This window comes from Accipiter gentilis, chromosome 7 (assembly GCF_929443795.1).
Source record: "Accipiter gentilis chromosome 7, bAccGen1.1, whole genome shotgun sequence".
Taxonomy (NCBI): Eukaryota; Metazoa; Chordata; class Aves; order Accipitriformes; family Accipitridae; genus Astur; species Astur gentilis.
In genome coordinates this window covers 39,028,008-39,048,123 of record NC_064886.1, presented here as the reverse complement: position 1 = coordinate 39,048,123, position 20,116 = coordinate 39,028,008, and the positions used below count along the sequence as shown (strand labels likewise).

The window sequence follows — 20,116 nt, the reverse complement described above, 5'->3', positions numbered from 1 at the left end:
TACCTTACCATCATAGGAATTACAGACAAGATGGGTCTTGCTGCATTTTCCAATCCACATTTCTGAACAAAATCTTTTTATAAACTGAATAATGTTCTTCCCAAAACCATTTAGGGATTTTGAACCCCCTACATCCTTTCAATGTTGGAGATTTTCATATGCACATCTCATTGAAACAATGGGAATAAAATGCCGTAAGATATGTCTGAAATTTCTACTAGACACCCAGATAGACATTACTGCCTTTAAAAATCTGTTCTTCAAGAGTCTAGTGCCTCATTAAAGAGCAGTGGCATTTCGATGATCTATTAATGTAATCATATCAAGAACTTAAATAGAGGCAGGCTTCATTTGAGAGCCTGAATCAGTTTTGCAATATAAATAGTTTGCAGGTTCTGGGCCTCAGTTGTGTTGAAAATGGAGATGAAGGTTCCTAAATCTCTTGCTTTAAAATTAAGTATTTCACTATTTGTGAGTCATGTGTCACCTGTTTCACGTTGCAGGGCTTTTGCAGATTTTCATCAAATGAGGGTAAACCAATCAACATCAAGGACTGTGACATCTCATACAGTTACTACCTGTAACTACCATCTTAATTCCTTACAGATGTGAGGCAAACTGCAAGCCAGTGAATGCGAGTGATGAAGTTGTTTTGAGTGTCTCTGAACAGAAGGACTCCCAGGCCATATATTATAACTGGTATTTAGATAACACGTTCCAAACCAAGGTGAGAGCATCAGATTCGTCAGAAATACTGCACACAAAAAAATAAACATCCATCCTAAGGGAAAGCCACGTGGCCTCAGAGTGATACTTTGTCAAATGGACGCTTTAGAAATAATGGTGAAGGCCGAGACAAGGGGGTGCCTGGTTTGGGAGGGGTTATAATGAAGGGCACCAAACTGCCACCCTGCTCCTGATAAATCACAATAGAAATCACAGCAAAGAGCCTCTACTGTCATGTTTTCTTTTCTGTCTGATTTTCCAGTCTATGACCCTCCCTCTAGCCTGTGGCCTGACTGGTTTCCGGCAGAACTCTTTGAATTTGCTTCAAAGCAACACATCCATGTTAAAAATTAACAGCTCCTTCTTGCAGACACAGGGAGAAGCTTTTCAGATTAAAGTAACAGGTAGGGGCAAGCAGGGTTTTTCAGACTCCTTTGAGATAGTCTGCCGTCATGACATCACACTGACGTTACACACACATAGCCTCGCTGACAAATATGAAGTTAAATTAGTCCACAAGCTGAGAGCTGTTATTCTATATGTGTGTTCTTTGAAATAATTATGAGCTTACTTTGCTCTCAGCTGTTGCACAGCAGGACAAATTCAGTTCTCTTACTCCAAGCTGTTCATAACTTTGTTAAGGCTCATCTGGAAATGAAGTTATGCTAAATACTTGATCAAATAATACAGCTTTGCTTTATAATGCAAACACTACCATGTTTTTAATAGCTCTTTTCCTCTTATGGCTTGTTCAGTAGTGGGATTTCATTTCTGATTAGGCCTACCCTGATGTTTCTGGTGCCTGAAAAACAGCTTCATTGCTCAGTAGGCAAGATTTATGTCTGAAGATCAGTGCTGTCGGGGCATGATTATTGCTGACGTTCTATTCCCTCCACTCCCAGCAATGACTCAGCGTGGCTACGGGGAGGAAACATACCTTGTCAGCACCGTGCCTCCGCCCGAGATCCCCAGTTGTGCCGTGTCTCCCAAGCAGGGATCAGTGCTCACCACATTCACAGTCTCCTGCAGCGCTCCTTGCTTGGCAGATTCATGCCAATCTGGACGTAACAGCCAGCTCACATACTGCTTCTATCTGAAATCAAGTAAGTCCTGAGGTGAACTGTTTGGCTAACTGCTTCTCTGTGTTTCTAGCAAACACTTTTACTGTTGCTAACAAGAGCAAAGGCACAACCTGTTTCTGCTCCCCAGGGAGACTGAGTTAATCAGGCCTACACAGAGCAAGCCCAGTGTCCCCTCTTCTTAGAGAATAGGAGGTGTCTGTGTGGTGTCTGGTAGGTGACCCCCTCTTTCCTGTTTCAGATTCTCTCCTGCACTGTGGTCCGGATCCTGAACTCTTCCCAGTTTATCTTCCACTTGGAGAAGAGGAAAATAATTTCATTTTACATATGACAATTACTGTTAGCAACAGCTATGGTGATACAGTTCAAACTAATGCTTCGGTGAAGGTACACAGAAGAATTATTTTATTTCAAGACCTCTCAAGTTGATACGTAACCTGTGATTCACTTTTGGAGCTTCTTCCCATTTCATACTTATTAGTTCCCTTTGAATGTGCCATAATCACCATTTTCCTATATAACAGAAACTATTATCTGTGGACTCAAGGTAGTCAAAACAATCTTCCACTGTACTTTCTCTAGGAAAGAAATTTAAAAGATGATCTATTTGGACATTGAGCAGCATAGGCTGTATTTAGTGAGCCTGGAGTTACTCTATGTAGGCCCCAGAAAACTGCTGCTTCTTCCACAGTACAGCGATCCTTATCAGGCCACTAAAAATAAAACATTAAAAATGGGGAACACAAAGTTTTCTGTCTCATTCTAGCTAGGCTGTCAATAAGATCATCATGGAAGTGGTTCAAAGATAACTATAATAGTGTTAGCAACATTAAGAGCATATCTGATTTCTTCATCAGGTTGGACATGCAGATATGATCGATGGGAACCTGACTCTGCAGGCTATTGTATCTGAGAAGGCAAACACCATCCTAAAAGATGGGAACAACAGCATGAGTCTTTTCCAGCTGTATAAGTCAGTGACATCAGTCCTTAATCAGGACATGCAAGAGGAAAGCTTTAACATATCTTTAAAGACAGACACACGAAAAGAGGTCAGCCAGACACTTGTTTTCTTGCAGTACAATGCAATATAATGGACTCTTCATATTCTTTGTCAGCTCTTAAGTAATAAAAAGCTTATATATGACCCCCTGAAATCAATGGAGGTTTCAAGTTTCTAGTATCTGTCTCAGTGTTTGGCACAGGTTACAGCTATTTTTCACTATTTGCCCACCTAAATAATTTGTTTTATCGTCCATCAGTAAAAGAATTCATTCTCAATTGTTATTGCATTAACTTAAATTAATTTGGATGGTCTTTTTAAACTTAAAATCAACCTGATTTTCCACAAACAATTTAAATATTAACAAAATGGCCTCTCCTGTGGGAGAAATAGCCTATCTAATTTTCCCCAAAAGTACTAGATGGCAGGTAATTTTAGTTTGTTCCTTTCAGCTACCAGCTTATGTTTCAGTTATAAGCTTATATTTGTACAGAGCTTTGAGTGCCTCAGATTAAAATATGTAGAAAAATGCAATGTATCCTTCAATTACGACTCATTGTTTAAGTAACATCAATCATACATGGCTCTGCTTTCTCTAGAAGTAGCATTTATACAGTAATTCACATACATTAGTACAAATTCTCACAAGTAACTCTCCTTGCTATTAATGGATGTTAAGTGCATAAATTCTCTGTGCTGGGAGGTAACATAAAACTTTTGATTATACATTTACAAAGGCAAGTGGCATCTTGTCAGTAGACCTAATATCAGTTCAAATGATCCTTGTTGTGGAGTCTTACTCTACCACATGATTTACAGCAAGCCTAGCTGTCAATATGCAGCACTATTTGCACAGTCCTAATTAGCATCTTATTCCTTTGCCTAATTATCCCTTTTCATCCCAAGCTCCGAGGGCTGATGCTGACAACTCTCTCTGCTGTTAACGTAACATCAGTGCAGACTGCTCTTAAGATGTCAGAAGTACTGAAAGAAATCACTTACAGGAGTGAAGAGCTGTCTGTCTCAGCTCAGGTAAGAAACAATGCATCTTATATCATCTCCTCACCCTAATAGTACAGACTCGATTGCACCCCACTGACCTTGGAAGAGTTTTGCTGCCTTACAGTTATGTGTTCTTTAACCATTTTTTCAACTGTACCAGCATGTGTATTTTGACCAGAAGGGAATACATTTTGCTGTTTAGAGTAAGTGAATTAGGACTCTCAGACATTGTCTCAGCAACCACTACAATCCAGGCTATGACTGTCTGGCCAGTTACATTTTATGATACATCTTCTAGATGCAAACCTTAACTTTTAGTCAGAGGCATATTAGGATCTATATTTTATCTTGTAAAGCACTCTCAGAATCCTGAAGAAAAAGAGCCCAAGAGGGTTTTTCTAGAACTGCCCAGATCCATTAGTCCCTGATCCATGCACTGTCACAAAATGCACGTAGGCAAGCAGTCAGTGAGGCAGGAACATGACAGCACCCAGAGAAAGTGGGCACAAATATTCAGATTGGCCTCACAAAAGTATTTATTGAATCTTATCTGGCAACATGACATTATTAGTAGATGATGCTATTTATGCATAAGGAGTGAGCACATGGGAGGACAGAACAAACTGTCACTGGAGAAGTTTCCCAAATATGCTGGCAATAAATAGAGCTGTCCTGATTTCTGATGTGTTATACAGTTGCAGCCAGACAATGTCTTGGGAGCATTTCAGCAGTATGTGGTTAACTTTGGCAAGACAAGAACATAGCTCAGCTTCAGCGCTCACCCTACAGTAAGGCTGCTAAGCATTTGCACACTGTGGGAATAGATATGTCCAAGCTTGCAGTGAACTTGCTTGGCTCCCTCACCACCCTGGGCTGAAAGCTGGCCAGTGCTTTTACAATCACAAAGCAATCACTGGCTGCATTTGGGCACAAAATAAAAATTGTAAAAGTCGTTCTCCTTTGGCACTTAGCACAGCACAAAGCCAAAGCTATTACTTGCTGTTAATCTGATAGGGTTTGTGGAAATTAAGATTGAAATGCTCACGCACTTGACAATATGGTGGTATTTTTTGGAAACACCACCCAAAATTACAACCTAATTTACTACATTACTGTACACCTAAACTGTATCTTTGCCCAATGTTTGACAGACAAGCTTCCTTCAGATGTTATTCATCTTTTTTTATGGATTAAATCTGTAGAAGCAGGCTACATTTTTCAGGTCTGTATTACATGTTAGTATACCATCTAGTATATCATCTTTATTGGCGTTTGAGGTATTACCCCAGCACAAATAATTATAGTAAAAATAGAGTTAGGCACAAATAGTCCCATGAGATTATTTATGTTGCAATATTCAGTAAATGACACAAGTGTCACTTCTGTCATTTGTAGTACCAACACATATAAACTTATCCCCTTGTTTCCGATGCAGGTGGAAGCTAGCAACACTCTAAAAGATGTCAGTGCTTCCTTGCTCACTGTAAACACAGAGGACAGCAGAGATGATCAGAAGCTAAAGGATGCAGCCAACTATCTATTTAATGCAGTGAGCAATGTTCTTAAAGCTTCTGTAGAAATCAGAGCTGCAAACACTTCAGTACCAGAGGCAGAACAGGTAATTTTGATTTTGTCCAGTTTGTAGTGGACTGTGTGTAAACATTTGCTTGCTTTGGAAGGTTTTTAAGAGTTCTGCTGCCTCTCATATATTTAAATGGGCATTGGGTAGGGTTCATTGTGACGCTATGATGGACTTGAATATCAAAGGAAACTTCTCCCCAGTTAGACCCGTTAGACTGAACAGTCTGCTAATGAAGATGATAGAAGTCTCTTAAGATTTGTTACATTTAAAGATGAACAGGACAGAGCACTGGAGAACACAGCACCCGTGCACGACCTTGTTGTGGTTTAGCCCCAGCCAGCAGCTAAGCACCATGCAGCCACTCACTCACTTCCCCCCCACCCAGTGGGCTGGGGGAGAAAATTGGGAAAAAAAAGGTAGAACTCATGGGTTGAGATAAGAACAGTTTAGTAGTACAGAAAGGAAGAAAATAATAATGATAATAGTAACAATAATAAAATGACAATAATAATAAAAGGATTGGAATATACAAAACAAGTGATGCACAATGCAATTGCTCACCACTTGCCGATCGATGCCCAGTTAGCTCCTGAGCAGTGATCCCCCCCAGGCCAACTCCCCCCAATTTATATACTGGGCATGATGTCACATGGTCTGGAATACCCCTTTTGGCCCGTTTGGGTCAGCTGTCCTGGCTGTGTCCCCTCCCAACTCCTTGTGCCCCTCCAGCCTTCTTGCTGGCTGGGCATGAGAAGCTGAAAAATCCTTGACTTGGTATAAACATTACTTAGCAACAGCTGAAAACATCAGTGTGTTATCAACATTCTTCTCATACTGAATCCAAAACATAACACTATACCAGCTACTAGAAAGAAAATTAACTCTATCCCAGCTGAAACCGGGAGAGACCTCTAAGGGATGACAAGCACACAGAGATTTTTATCAGATTTGATTCTATCCCCTCCTTTTGCCCCATAATTCAAGGAAGCCAGAGGTATTCAATATTCATGATGCAAATCAGCTCTGGTTGCTGCTTACACTTTTTCAGAAAGCCCACTCTGATTTTCTATTCAGAATTATGCAATGTGTTTATTTTGTCCTATCCTGTTCTATCTATATGTGAATTGTCACAGTTGCCTTTGTGTGCTTCCTGGGCTGAACATACTTTAACTTTCATCACTGAAAGGGAGTAGGGCATGAAATAAATCTAACCTGAGAGAAAAGGTTATGAACTGTTTGAACTCCCCCAGGATAACACACTAATAGTACCCAATTAATACAAAATTACGTCTTGCTTTTGCAAGTAACTAAACACTAAAGTGTGCAGCTAAAGGGCATTAATGTACAGAAGTGCATGAATATATTGCATTAAATTGATGTCATGTTTGTAGTGCTTCAAATTTCAATTTGTAGATGTTATAAATAATGGAACATAAAAGTAAAAGCTGTAAGATATTTATTTGCTGTCTGCAATGTTTTAATGAGAAGTACAGAAATTGAATTGCTGATTATAATAACTTTCTCTGAGATTAAGAAGCACATCACCAAGTTTGCCAGCTTTGTAAGACACTGAAAATCAGTATTTGTTCCTAAAAGGAAGTAAAGGCAAATAATGTGCACCTTGATGATTCTGAGGAGCTTTGTTGCAAGTTTCCTCCTCTAATCCTTTTCCAGAGTTCAATGTCACACCAGCTCCTGAATACAGTGGAAAATCTACAGAGTGCCCTTCTGTTTGGGAAAGAACCCCATGATGAACCAACAGTCCTTACCACTCCTTCTGCCACAATGTATATACACAGGTAACAGTAACAGTGTGTCCCATCTAGGCTCCTGACAAGTTAATCAAATTTGCCCCAAATATTCATTACATTGTCCTTAAATGGAACGACCCAACTACATATTGTAGCATAATGACAACTTCAACAGTGCAATGAGGTTGGCATTACTAACTGATAGTAAGAACAGCTTGGACTCCAATTAGCTTCAATAACGCTGCCTTAGAAATTCTCATGCTGTGTCTTCTTTGACCAGCAGAGAATTTACTACTATTTCCTGGATGAGGCAGTAGCCACTTACCTTTGAAATTACGTGGAAAACTCATGTCATGCCAGTTAAGGGTTTTTTTTCTTTTCCAAGTTGCCAGTAATGACATGTTATATAGAATTGTAGCCAGCTTGGCAGAAGCAAATGTAATCATGAAGAGCCTGATGAGGATTCTCCATTCCCTATAATCATCCCTAAATTGTTCCCCGAGAGCCTGGTTTTCATCCACACTTAACTGTGCATTCAAATCAAGAGCATGTTCACACAGAAACCAGGTATATCTTTCACATGAGTACACCTAGCTGGGTACAACTTCCTATCCAGATATGCCAATTCCACCCCTTTTTTGATGATTCTAAGGTCGCACTGTATGGAGTACTACTGTAGAAAGTATTTACAGGCAGAGTTAGAAATAGTTTTGCAACAGAGTTATACTTGTGAAGTGAGAAAGCTTTTTCTCTAGATATGAAGTCCATCCTATTGATGTTTTTTTTCTTGGGTTTTTTTTGTTTGTTTTCCTATTTCTCTTTTATTCTGTTTTGCTTGTGTCCAACCCTAACTGGACAGATTACAAACAGAAAACATGGATGGCACATCCATTAACATCTCCAGTTCCAGCTCTGCCAGCTTTACTCTCCCACCTGCTTCCTCTCTCAGTGTTTCAGGAGTTGATGATGAAACAGTGGATATAAGGGCAAGTAAACAGCTTTTATCTGACTCAATCTGATATACAACTTACATTCTTGATCTAGCGCTTTTAGAATCTTTTCTCCTTTTACAATGAATACACAAGCACACAAGTCATCCCTCCTGTCATGCCAAGAAAATAATTTGAAATATTTTTGGTCAAAGAAGCCTTCATTTATCTTAATTGCATGAGATTGTCTCAGCAAGCTGAGGAGGACTGAAACCTTAAATTGCCCATCCCATCAGCCCCTCACATTCACTTCTGATTCATACTTGCATGGCTAGAGAAGGCAATGGAATTAATCAATACCTATAAATCTATTTGCTGTTTGTTTACATCTTATGCTCTGAGGAAGACACAACAGTTCAGAGTCCATATCACCATTAAAGCTAACCTGCAGCAGTCCTGCTTCATAGCAGCTAGAAATACATGAGTTTGAGGCTCTCAGGTCCTGCAGGACACAAAAGGCCTGCAAATGTCCTGATGATAACACATCCCTCACCTGAATTAGGATATGGTGTTTTCTCCCTCAAAACCATAGATTGCATATTATTGTCATATTTTTACAATAAATTTTCTAAAGGTCTCTCTGGTTGATTTGACATTCTCATGAAACCCCTACAATACCTGCAAAGCATTTTTTTTTTCACTGTGTCTTTTCCAGCTCTGCTGAAAATGTCCAGAGCCCACTGAAACCAGTGGAAACACATCTGTTGTCTTACTTGAGCGTTAGGAGAGGCTCCTGAATCCTCTCATCGGACTGATGACTCTAACACACTCTTCTGTGCATTGCTATCATAGTAGAAATAGACTTCTGCTCCTAATTCCAAGAGGGGTGCCACAGCCTAGCTTTGGTGGAGTTACTTTGAAAGCGGCTTATGCAATTGCATTTTGATATCTGGTGTATAAAAGGCAAAAGGGTTACAATGAATGGAAACTAAATAAACATTGTTGTACACATATCACATTTCAGAATCAAAATCACTTTCAAGGTTTGTGCTTGACCTACCGTAGGCATAAGGCAGCTTCTTATTTAAGTCTGGATGCAGGCTTCTTTTAAGTCCAGTACTGTTTGGGTCTGAGCTCAAGCTTTCACTATTCAGCAATTTAGAGTGTGAATATAAGGAAACGGACAATAGCTCAATTGTCTGATTGTTAACGTCTTGCTCATAGATGGTGAGCTTTGCCGTGAATCCCTTTTTCTCCAGTGACACCAGTTTTGACATCAGTGGAACAGTGGGAGGTCTAAGTCTTACTGGTCTGGATGGCTTGATCATACCAGTCAGCAATCTCAAAGAGAACATTGAGGTAAACCCACTATTTTCTATCCCTCTCCCTCTTTTCCCATTTTTTCCTTTCTCTGTTAACAAACTGTCATTTGTGTAAACCATCTTCTGCGAGGTGACTGCAAATGGTGGTAAGTATTCTTTACATTATATAATGGGATCATGGTGTCTGCATTTGTGATGGAGGGATTTCTGTGATGTGACAAATGAAATAACAAATATTTCTGTCTTTTCTTAAAAAGGAGGTATCTTGTTCTTCATTTAAATGTATGTGAGAATGCTGATGGTTGTGGAAACAGACTTTAGATTATAGTCATCCCAAAACACAATGGAGGGTCTGATTTCATCATCCAGCAACTGTATGTTCATATTACCACTGTTTGGGCTTCCCAGCCAATGTAAAAACTGGCATCTAAATCATTCATATGTGCACTTCATGTAGCCTGTATTTCAGTCATAATCTCAGCTTTTAGTTCAGAAATGCATCAAGGGTCATAGACTTTGTGATGTGTCTACACAGGTTTCAAATGAACTTTTCAGAAGTTAGCTGACAGTGTCAAGAAAATTACTTTGAAGCCAGTATTTTTGCTGGCTGTGCTTTCCCTATGTTATGAAAAAAGATTATCTAGCATGTGGCTATGTTGTGCTTATAGATAACAGAAGAAAAATACTTTGCTGTATTTAAAGCTATGTCTTTCTGTTTGAAAACAGATAATGTTACCAAGGCTTTCAGCAACTCAGGAAGATAAGATTATGTTGAATCTGGGCAATTTTAGCACTTTCCATGTCAACATTACCTCAGAAAACACATCTATAGTGATCTACCTGGAATCTGAACATGACATTCCACTAATACTCTACTTAGCGTACGGTTATCACCCAAATGAAACTAACTATGATATGAAAAATCATCTGTTCTGTAAGAAAACTACTGGAGGTAAGCTACCTTGTTAGTGACCTGTGAACTTGTGCATTCTGGGCTAATGTAACCAAAAGACTTTCACCACCCACAGCAAGTTAAGTGCAGTCAGTATGGGGAATGCTCATCCACAACTTAACAGCACATGCATACATTTGCAGAATGAGCCTTGACCATGAGTTCAGATGTCTGACTGGAAAGAAACCTCTCAAAGGAGTTTCAATCTGTCATGCTTCAGGGTTTCAATCTCTAATGTACAGAATTTACTAACAGTAGCAAAGAGTGGGATGTTTTGAACAATGAGTTGCTAAGAATTATTTCATAACTGTTTCTTCAGTTTGTTTATTTGATTATATGCAATACAGCTGCATAATTCTGGATTAGCATTTCTATATATACATTGAAACTAAAATATTTATGTTCAAGGTGAGACAAACACCTGGGTTCTTAACCCAGAAGAACTCATTTTTGGAGAGGGAACCTACTATTTCATGGTTTTACAAGATATGGGAATGGATTCCACAGTCTATGACAGGCTAACTATAGCAGTCACTTGCTTTGCATCCCGCTGTGTATTTTGGGATGAGCACCAGGGGAACTGGAACAGCTATGGATGTCATGTAAGTAGAGCAAAACAAAACAATGTTTATATTACATACTTCAAAGCCAGCACTTATAACCACCAGCTTGCAGTGAAATGATAGCACTGAACTCACACCATAAACCAAGATCATTGAGACATTTTTAATAAACTGAAGAAGTTTAGTCATATGGACTAAGCTTCAAATGACACCTCCACTTCAATTTCTTGGGATGGCCCTCTATATAAGAAGATATGGAAACATTCTGACAAGGCTGTATTATATTATAACACCTGTTTCTGGCTAGACATTAGAATTAATATTCCTTATTGGAACGTGAACAATTCTTTTCTGCATAGCAGTTCTCCACACTAACTTACCAATCTCAGCACTGTCTTTTCATTTGCTTGGTAAGTTATCTAATACTCTGAAGCCAAATGTTTTATCAGGAAATTTTTCTGGTTTTCAGGTAGGACCAAAAACAAATCCTAGAAGCACACAGTGCCTCTGCAACCATCTGACCTTCTTTGGGAGCTCCTTCTTCATCATACCCAATGCCATAGATGTTAGCAAAACTGCACAGCTATTTAGTACATTTGTGGACAACCCTGTGGTGGTGACAACTGTAGGCTGTATCTTTCTGATGTATGTGCTTGTAGTTATTTGGGCTCGAAGGAAAGACATCCAGGATGATGCCAAAGTAAGTCTTCAGCTAATAAAGACTGAATGTATTTAGGCCAATTCCCACTTTGCCTAGCCTGTTTTAATAGGGAATCTTCAACCAATCCTACTCCCTTCCCGGTAACTCTCTGTTTACTGGTAAGTATATGCATTGTTCGCAAGATGACAAACTCCTATCCACAGCTTGAAGGAATCCATACCTACAGAACAGCTAACACACTGCCTGTATTGTGTCACTCTGCAGGTGAAAATCACAGTACTGGAAGACAATGACCCCTTTGCTCAGTATCGTTATCTTGTGACAATTTTTACAGGACACCGCCGTGGGGCAGCCACAACCTCCAAGGTATCAGTGGCACTGTGTGGTAAGACAGTTTATGCGCTCATTTAGAGAACTGGATGAATAATGGAGCACCTGAGGCTATTAAACAGGACAGCTCAAATGCAATGTCTAAGTCAGAAGGTCCTTAGATTTGACGAAAGCAGTAAGAGTATGCCAGAGTAATAATCATACATAGGATCGAGACGTGCAAGTCTTCATTTTTCCATCTTATTCTCCAGGTGACTCTCACCCTCTATGGACTGGAAGGAGAGAGTGAGCCACACCATCTAACTGATCCTGATACACCAGTCTTTGAACGTGGAGGAGTCGATGTTTTCCTACTCTGTACCTTCTTCCCTCTCGGGGAACTGCAGAGTATTAGATTGTGGCATGATAATTCAGGGGACAGTCCATCCTGGTAAGTGGAGATCTGGAGATCATGGGAAGTAAAGATCCACAAATATTTTTTAATAATGATAACAGTTTTCCTTTTCTAGCACTTGAAAATTTTCCTTTCTACAGTTCTAGAAAGGAAAGAAGTGTTAGTCTCTCATTTTGCAGATGAATAGATCAAACCATAATCTAAATTGCAGGAGCATATGCTTCCCATATCCTGTGTCCAGTATAGGATGGCATGTGTTCTGTGCCTTACAGTTTAGACACAACATAAGAAGCCAAATGCCAGAGTTTGTCCTCCATAGCCTTGTCGAGTCCTGAATTTCATATCACTCAGTTACATGTGAATGTGCCCTGTATGTTTTTCCAACAGGTATGTGAATCGAGTATTGGTCCATGATCTGGCATGGGATCAGAAATGGTACTTCCTCTGTAACTCTTGGCTAGCCATTGATATTGGAGAATGTGTCCTAGATAAAGTGTTCCCAGTAGCTACAGAACAGGACATGAAGCAGTTCAGGTACCTTCTATTTTATGGACTTTTTTTACTCGATAGCAATCAGTCTAGAAAAGAAACTATGCAAAAAAGATCAAACGCCTACACAAAAATGAAAACAAGGGAGGTCCTTCTATTGCCCTCAGAGGGCTCTGAACAAGGAAAAGAAGAAGGATGGTTAAGTAAGTCTAATCATTACCCTAACAGTAATACCACACTGGAAATACTGGTATTGAAGAAAGATAGCCTGACAAGACCTACAGAAACCCAAGCATCTTCTCTTATGTGTAATTTCCCTAACAATTTATACAGAAACTGCTTATGATTAGCTTTCTTTCCATGGTGTGGCCAGAAGGAAAGGACATAAGTAGCTATGACCATTCCATGCAAATCAAGCCATGATATTTGGTAATTTTTCACAGTTATTTGCTCTGATAGTGCCTAGAAGCATGAACAGGTCAGGACCCTGAACTACAGCTTTATTCTTTCCTTTCCTTTCTAAGTATCCATTTGATTTCCCTCTTCTCCTTCCCAGCAATCTGTTTTTCATGAAGACCTCCAAGGGTTTCCAGGATGGACACATCTGGTACTCGGTTTTCAGCCGCTCCCCACGAAGCTCCTTCACACGAGCCCAGCGCGTGTCATGTTGCTTCTCACTGCTTCTCTGCACCATGCTGACCAGCATCATGTTTTGGGGAGTGCCAAAGGATCCAGCTGAGCAGAAAATGGATTTGGGTAACAAACCTCACCGTTGCTTGGGCAGGGAAATAGAGAGACAGCAGAATCTAGAAGCAAGGCAGTTGAACAAATAGGCTTTTTCACAAGAGAGAGATCTGATTGTTGCTGGGGTTATTTTTTACTCCTCCCTTCTGCTTGATCTTGACAGGTAAGATTGAGTTCACATGGCAAGAAGTGATGATTGGCTTTGAGAGCTCCTTCCTCATGTTCCCCATCAACCTGATCATTGTGCAGATCTTCAGGAACATACGATCCCGGCCAGCCACGCAAGGGAGAGAGCAGAAGCCGGGAAAGAATGGTCGAGTGTCCCCAAGCCTACCTCCCACCCCGCAGGTCACCCAGGCTGTCTCACTCACTCCGGAGGCAGTGGTAAAGGCAAGTCCCTGTGGCTGCTCCCCACTGCCCTCTGCTGCCATGCACTACCCGACATCCCCAGTTTAACACCTTCCCGGTCAGATGCTCTTCAGCTTGTCTGAAGCGAAAAGCCAGTTACACACTGGTCCAAAGCTCTCATTTACCCATCTACATGGAACCCCCGACTTCATTAAGATCTGCCTGTGTACATCCCAGCCCTAGCACGACTATTATGTGCCACCAAAATCACCGCGTTTCAGGGGTTAAAGCAAACATTAAGCAAGACAGTGAAGATAAAAGGTATCATAGACCCCGTCTTTCTCAGCTTAGGTCCTCAGCCAGGTAAGCTGTATTTTTGAATCCTGAAAGCTGTCTTGCTGAACTCATTGAAATCTGCCTGTCACATCCAGCACTGTAGGATGTGCTATCTCCTGAACAGGTGTTCAGGAGATTTTAGCAATTGGTGCAGCTGCCAGCCAGTGGTGCCTTCAGATCACATCAGCTTAAGTCAACTGCAGCTAGAGTCACTGCTTTGCTGCTGCTGTCTTTTCTAGGACATAAGAAGAATTGCCAACTCACTCTTTAAAGCCCTGAAGACTCCATCTCTCACTTCAGTATCAGATCTTGGAAAATCAACTAACATCAACACACTTTTGGCATTGGTTGAGGACATCATTTGCCAGCAGAACAGAGCTGGGCAAGAGTTTTATGATGACAGCAAGAAGAAGGATGACCCTATAATTGTCACACTAGGTGCTATGGATATACAAGGTAAACAACACAATGTGACATACCTGCTGAAACCTTTGTAGTGAAAATGTTGGTAACGCTGGATGTGATGACCCAGGTTCTTCTTACATTCTGACTTAAAGGCAGTTACAGAATCAGAGAATCGTTAAGGTTGGAAGGGATCTCTGGAGATTGTCTAGTCCACCACCCTGCTCAGAGCAGGGTCAGCTGGAGCAGGTTGCCCAGGATCACGTCCAGTCGGATGTTGAATATCTCCAAGGGTGGAGACTCCACAAATTCTCTGAGCAACCTGTTCCAGTGTCCAACAGCCCTCACAATACAGAAGTTTTTCCTTACGTTCAGACAGAATTCCCCATGCTTTAATTTGTGCCCATTGCCTCTTGTCCTTTCACTGTGCACCACTGAGCACCCAACTGAGTAAAGACACTGTGAAATCTCTATTTTTTAAGCTGTAGAATTAAATGTTAGCTACCAGCCTGGCTTGGGAGCAGGATCAGTATCTAATAGCATAAAGGCTCACAAATAGCAATTGTCAGTCTTTTTGTCCTGTCCTTTTTTTCTTCTTGACCTTGTGCTGCTGTTCCTTTCAGTCTGACTCTTAACTTTGGCATTTATTTATTTTCAATTAAATGAGAATATATGAGTAAACAATCCCACTGATTTCATTAAGACTCACATTCGGCTTTTCTGAGGAGTGTACCAAGCTACTAATTGCACAGGTAAACTATGAATAAATTAACACTTGATCTTATCTGACTTCTCTGTTAAGATTTTAGGACCTCTGTCTAACTAAGTTGCCTTCTGGCAACAATTCCTGCCCATTCCAGCAGAAGAGCATTAAGCCCTAGTACTAAAGCTGCTTTTACATGTCCCTTCAAATGTTACTCTTTACTTTGTCATATTCACAATTTTGAGCTCCAGTTCTGCTACCCTTTGTGCTGAACAGTATTTTAATCTAGGAATAGCTATGCTGATTTTATTAAAAAATAAATAAATAATTATTTGCCTGCAGAAAAAACAAGAAGCCCAACTCCAGAGAAGGGAATGTGTGAGCGACTGAAATACAGTGATTACAATCGCTGCTTGTACATGCAACTCCAGCATGTAGAGATGGAACTGGAATTACTGGGGCCCCACACATTTCAGATGCCTCAGAGTTACACACAAGCTGTTCGTCAGGTTCAGCATATGAAGAACCTCCTGGAGAACCAGATCTGCTCATCAGCGTCCATCAGTGAGAGGTAACCTAGTTCTCCTCTCATTCTCAGTATAAGTAAATTCAGTTCATGAATTCAAAACTGGTCAGGATGATGGACCCCAAATAGTTACTGCTTAATATGTGCTAGATAACCATTATTATAGCTGTAGAAACATGTTTTACTATTATACTATTGTAGGAGCAACAAAGAAATTTCAATGCACTGTGAACGGCACACAAAAGCAATAATGACAGATCATCAGTCTGTCATTTTTGCCTCCAAAATTGAATGTTACAATACAATGCCACATGATAGTAAAGGGCTGGGATAATCACTGAGCTCCAAAGTCTCAGAAGTCTCTTCAAATGTATGGATAAAGAAAAATTAATAAGCAGACAAAAATATTTCAGTGAAATATGATAATTAAGTTGGAAGTATTGAAAACAATAGCACTAATTATCTCTCTGGCCTCACAAGATCTTGATGCTTTGATCATAAGAGATGTATCCAGCAGCTAAAATGCACTCGTGGTTTTATTTGTCAGTATTTCTACTGGAGGTTCAATTATGCATGAACTGAGGAGTAAATAAACCCATCATATTTGTTTTGATTTTAGCTGATCTCTGCACACTTCCTCATATTTTTGCTCACTGTACTTTTTGCTGTCCATATATCCTATATAGGTGCATTAGTTAGAAGAATTTAGAATATTTTGATTGAGATTTTAAATCATAAGATGTCGCCTATCCCCACTGAACCTGAAGGCTGTGATTTTGGCTTCTGTTCCACTGCAGACTGATTTTTTCTCTTCTTGTTGATTCTCAAGGTGGTCCCTTACTCCAAGCTTCTCCTGTGATGGCAAAAAAAGTTCTTCCAAAGGGCTGCCCTGGTGGTTTGTGTTCATTGCTTGGTTCCTTGTTGCAGTCACCAGTGGTGTATCTGGGTTCTTTACTATGCTCTATGGGCTGCATTACGGCAAGGAGAACTCCATCAAGTGGCTGATCTCCATGGCCATCTCCTTCTTGGAAAGTCTTTTCATCACACAGCCCTTAAAGGTGAGATCCTCAGGAATACAACCACTGGCCAATATCAACTTATTCTACTATCATTTCAGGAAGACAATGTAATGTGTTCTAAAGAATCACAGGATTTAACAAGTAAAATGAGAAGTCTTTGCCCTTAAAACAAGAGCTAGCAGGTGGTTTTCAGAGTTCTGTTGTCTTTTGCTGACATTAACTCCATTAGTTTCATCTCCCTTGTTTTGTCAGAGTTTAATAATAGGCAATGAGGTTTCTGACCAGGGAAGATGTGTCATATGGCAAAATCAGTTTAGATGGATGGACCCCAGCACTGCACTGTTCTCTTGTTTATGAGCTTCAGCTGCATGAGTTCAACAAAGCCAAAGCCCAGTTGTTCTCTTGCAGTGTCTGGATCCAAAGGGACCTAGGTCAAAGCCTGAGCTTGTTTATATGAAATGGGTATATGATGTGTCTATAGCTAATTCTTCCCAGGTGCTGGGATTTGCTGCTTTTTTTGCTCTGGTTCTGAAGAAGGTGGAACATGAGGATGAAGAAAACCCAGCTATTGATGGGCCTTTATCTGCACCAGGTAACTGCCCATAAAGTGAGAAATTATTAAAGAAAGTGAAGTCTTTGGAGTGCTTTATGCACAAATATGTGACTCAGCTGAGAACTTCACTGGTTATATTTATATACCTGAATCTTAGCTGACAAGGTTAGCAGAAATCACTAAATCCACAGGTGCTGTGACTATGTGCCTACCCATTAGTATTCCCAAGACCAAGGTGAAAGTAGAAACAAACCGAAATAACTGATTTTGTGCAACTTGGAGAAAATATAATGGCCACTGTATGTTTAGGTTGGATAAATCTTGCAGAACACTTAATGAAAGAGACCACAAGGTCAAAAAGATATAACAGAAGAAGTTCTGGATCAAAAGAATAATGTCTCCTTTTTTATCTTTTTACCACTGCAAAGATATATACATGCACAATCTCCCCTAGCCCTGTTGTAAGATTGCCCCTGTTACTGGAGGATCTACTTGCTGCCAGGATACTGATATTTGGCTCCTTCCTTCCCTCCATCCCTGGCTTGCCTATGTCAGGAAAAAAGAAGTATTCTCCTATATTGATTCATACTAGATCAAGAATTGTACAAGTGGATAGTGAATGACTTTTCAGTACATCAACATTCAAGGAACATCTAGAAAAGAAAATAATGAAATGTGGCAAACTGACTGAAGCCATTATAATCAAAATTAATGGATCAGTGCTATTAGTATGCAGTAACCATGCTTAAATATTTTAGCTCTCATGTCAGACATAAGAAAAATCAACTATACAAGCAGGCTTCTTTTAGCTCTGTGCAGACATCTCAGTATTCATGGCATGGCTTGCAACAAAACCTGTAATTATTCCAAAACCTAGCAAAAATAAACATGTGACCCACTGCAAAATGCACTCTTCATCTGGATTGGTAGATCTTTAGCTGATAAGCATATCTAAAACTCTCAAGGAAATTTCCCACCTCCTTTAAGTCTTATATGAAAGTTCTCAGTTCACATACTTTTCCACAACCACAATTATCTGTATTACTCCCATAAACCAAACAGCACCTTCTGCAATCACAATCATGTCTAAAAGAAGCTGACACCAGCAGACAGGAGTCTTAGGGCACAGCAAAGAATCCTGATCTACAGCTTCCTTCCTAATCAGCCTCAGGTTCTGAATACACCACCTTCTAAGATGCTCGGCCTAGAGAGAGACACCTGGACAACACCTGGTCCTAAACCTAACACACTGTGTTTGTGAGCTCCTTCCCTCCCCACTATGTGCCTTACTATACTAATTGTTTAAATCACATCCCCTGTCTTCCTAAGGGAAAGCATTAAATAGAAATGTTTCCTTATAAATTCCAAAGAAACAAAAAGTAGGACATAGATGATCTGTTGACTAATTCCAGGGTTTACTGCTCTCACTCACAGGTGATTCAAATCCTCTCTTTGGAGCCCGACGGGACAGTAGAAGCAATATTTACCAGCCACCTCGTGCTGCTGATGTGGAGAAAATGAAAATCAGTTGCATGAAGGAGCAGAAAGCATTTGCCCTCATCAGAGAAATCCTGGGTATTATCCATATGTAGATTATCTTCTTTTATTCAGTAGTATTCATCAGTATTTTTATATCAGTGACAATATTGTTCTCTTGGGTGAAAAAGTTTTGGCATATCTTTAGCTTTCTGCCAGCCATTACGGTGTAGAGACAGGCTGTTCAGTGGCAGTTGGAACTGAAAGGAGGTGGGAATGTTAGCTGGAGATAAAAGTGTGGCTAAGGCTTGATTTTATGGTAAAGAAACACATTACAGACACGGGAGGTTAAAGTTAGAAAGGGTAAAAGGAGGAGGTCATTAGGCAAATGAAGTTGAAATCAAAAGAACAGATGGAGGCCATCATTCTAAAAGCAGATGGTATCTATAGATAATGATTTATACCCCAGTTTTATTTCCTCTAAAAACAATGGAAAAAATTACCTCAATTTCACTTGGAACAAAGTTAGACTACTTGTTTTATTTAGAGCTGTCACGACTATTGGTGTTCAGCCAGCCTTCCCACTTATTTTCTCCACAGCCACTTGTATTCCAAATGTGATATGCTTAAACTGCAGCACATTGAAGTAGCTTGTGTAAATTCATTAGCACTGGTCAGTCAGAGTCTAGTAAAGCATCTCCTTAACCTACTAAGTGATGACAGCAGTAATCATTCATGCAATCTGTTTTGACTAGCAGTGTTAATTCTGAGTTCAAGTGCTGTCTCTTCTTGTTTTTTTCTAGCCTATCTGGGATTTTTATGGATGCTGTTACTGGTTGCCTATGGGCAGAGAGATCCCAATTCCTACTACTTAAACAAACACATTGAGAACAGCTTTACAGATGGATTCCGTGACGTTTATAGTTACCAGGATTTTTTCACGTGGGCAAACACTACCTTAGTCAAAAATCTTTATGGATCATATAAAGGTGCAGAGTCACACTGTTTCACTTCAGCTTGCCAGATTCTGAAACATTATCTTTTATACATGTCCCTAACTTGCATATGCATATTTGACTGGAGAAAAACTGTGAGTGTAAAAGGCTAGTATGGATTCTTATAATATGAATACTAGTGGATAACAAAACCCCCACAGCTTGACCCCGAGTTTAATGTGCCCTGATATTTTCCTTGTATTTAATATAAACCAAAAGTTCTGCACTGTA

The 20,116-nt window shown here is 40.0% G+C and overlaps 1 protein-coding gene across 1 annotated transcript in view; it reads left to right on the top strand.

Moving 5' to 3' along the window:
* Positions 1–20,116, top strand: part of PKD1L2 (polycystin 1 like 2) — a 42,243-nt gene that overhangs the window by 13,164 nt on the left and 8,963 nt on the right. Inside the window, 24 exon segments of the mRNA XM_049806650.1 lie at positions 607–727; positions 989–1,130; positions 1,629–1,829; positions 2,047–2,192; positions 2,663–2,857; positions 3,715–3,840; positions 5,246–5,428; positions 7,067–7,191; positions 8,003–8,129; positions 9,297–9,431; positions 10,121–10,346; positions 10,755–10,948; positions 11,379–11,609; positions 11,835–11,936; positions 12,152–12,330; positions 12,682–12,828; positions 13,340–13,539; positions 13,691–13,917; positions 14,451–14,667; positions 15,659–15,887; positions 16,672–16,900; positions 17,357–17,453; positions 18,849–18,989; positions 19,694–19,879. Of these exon segments, the coding sequence (XP_049662607.1) occupies positions 607–727; positions 989–1,130; positions 1,629–1,829; positions 2,047–2,192; positions 2,663–2,857; positions 3,715–3,840; positions 5,246–5,428; positions 7,067–7,191; positions 8,003–8,129; positions 9,297–9,431; positions 10,121–10,346; positions 10,755–10,948; positions 11,379–11,609; positions 11,835–11,936; positions 12,152–12,330; positions 12,682–12,828; positions 13,340–13,539; positions 13,691–13,917; positions 14,451–14,667; positions 15,659–15,887; positions 16,672–16,900; positions 17,357–17,453; positions 18,849–18,989; positions 19,694–19,879 (4,106 nt within the window).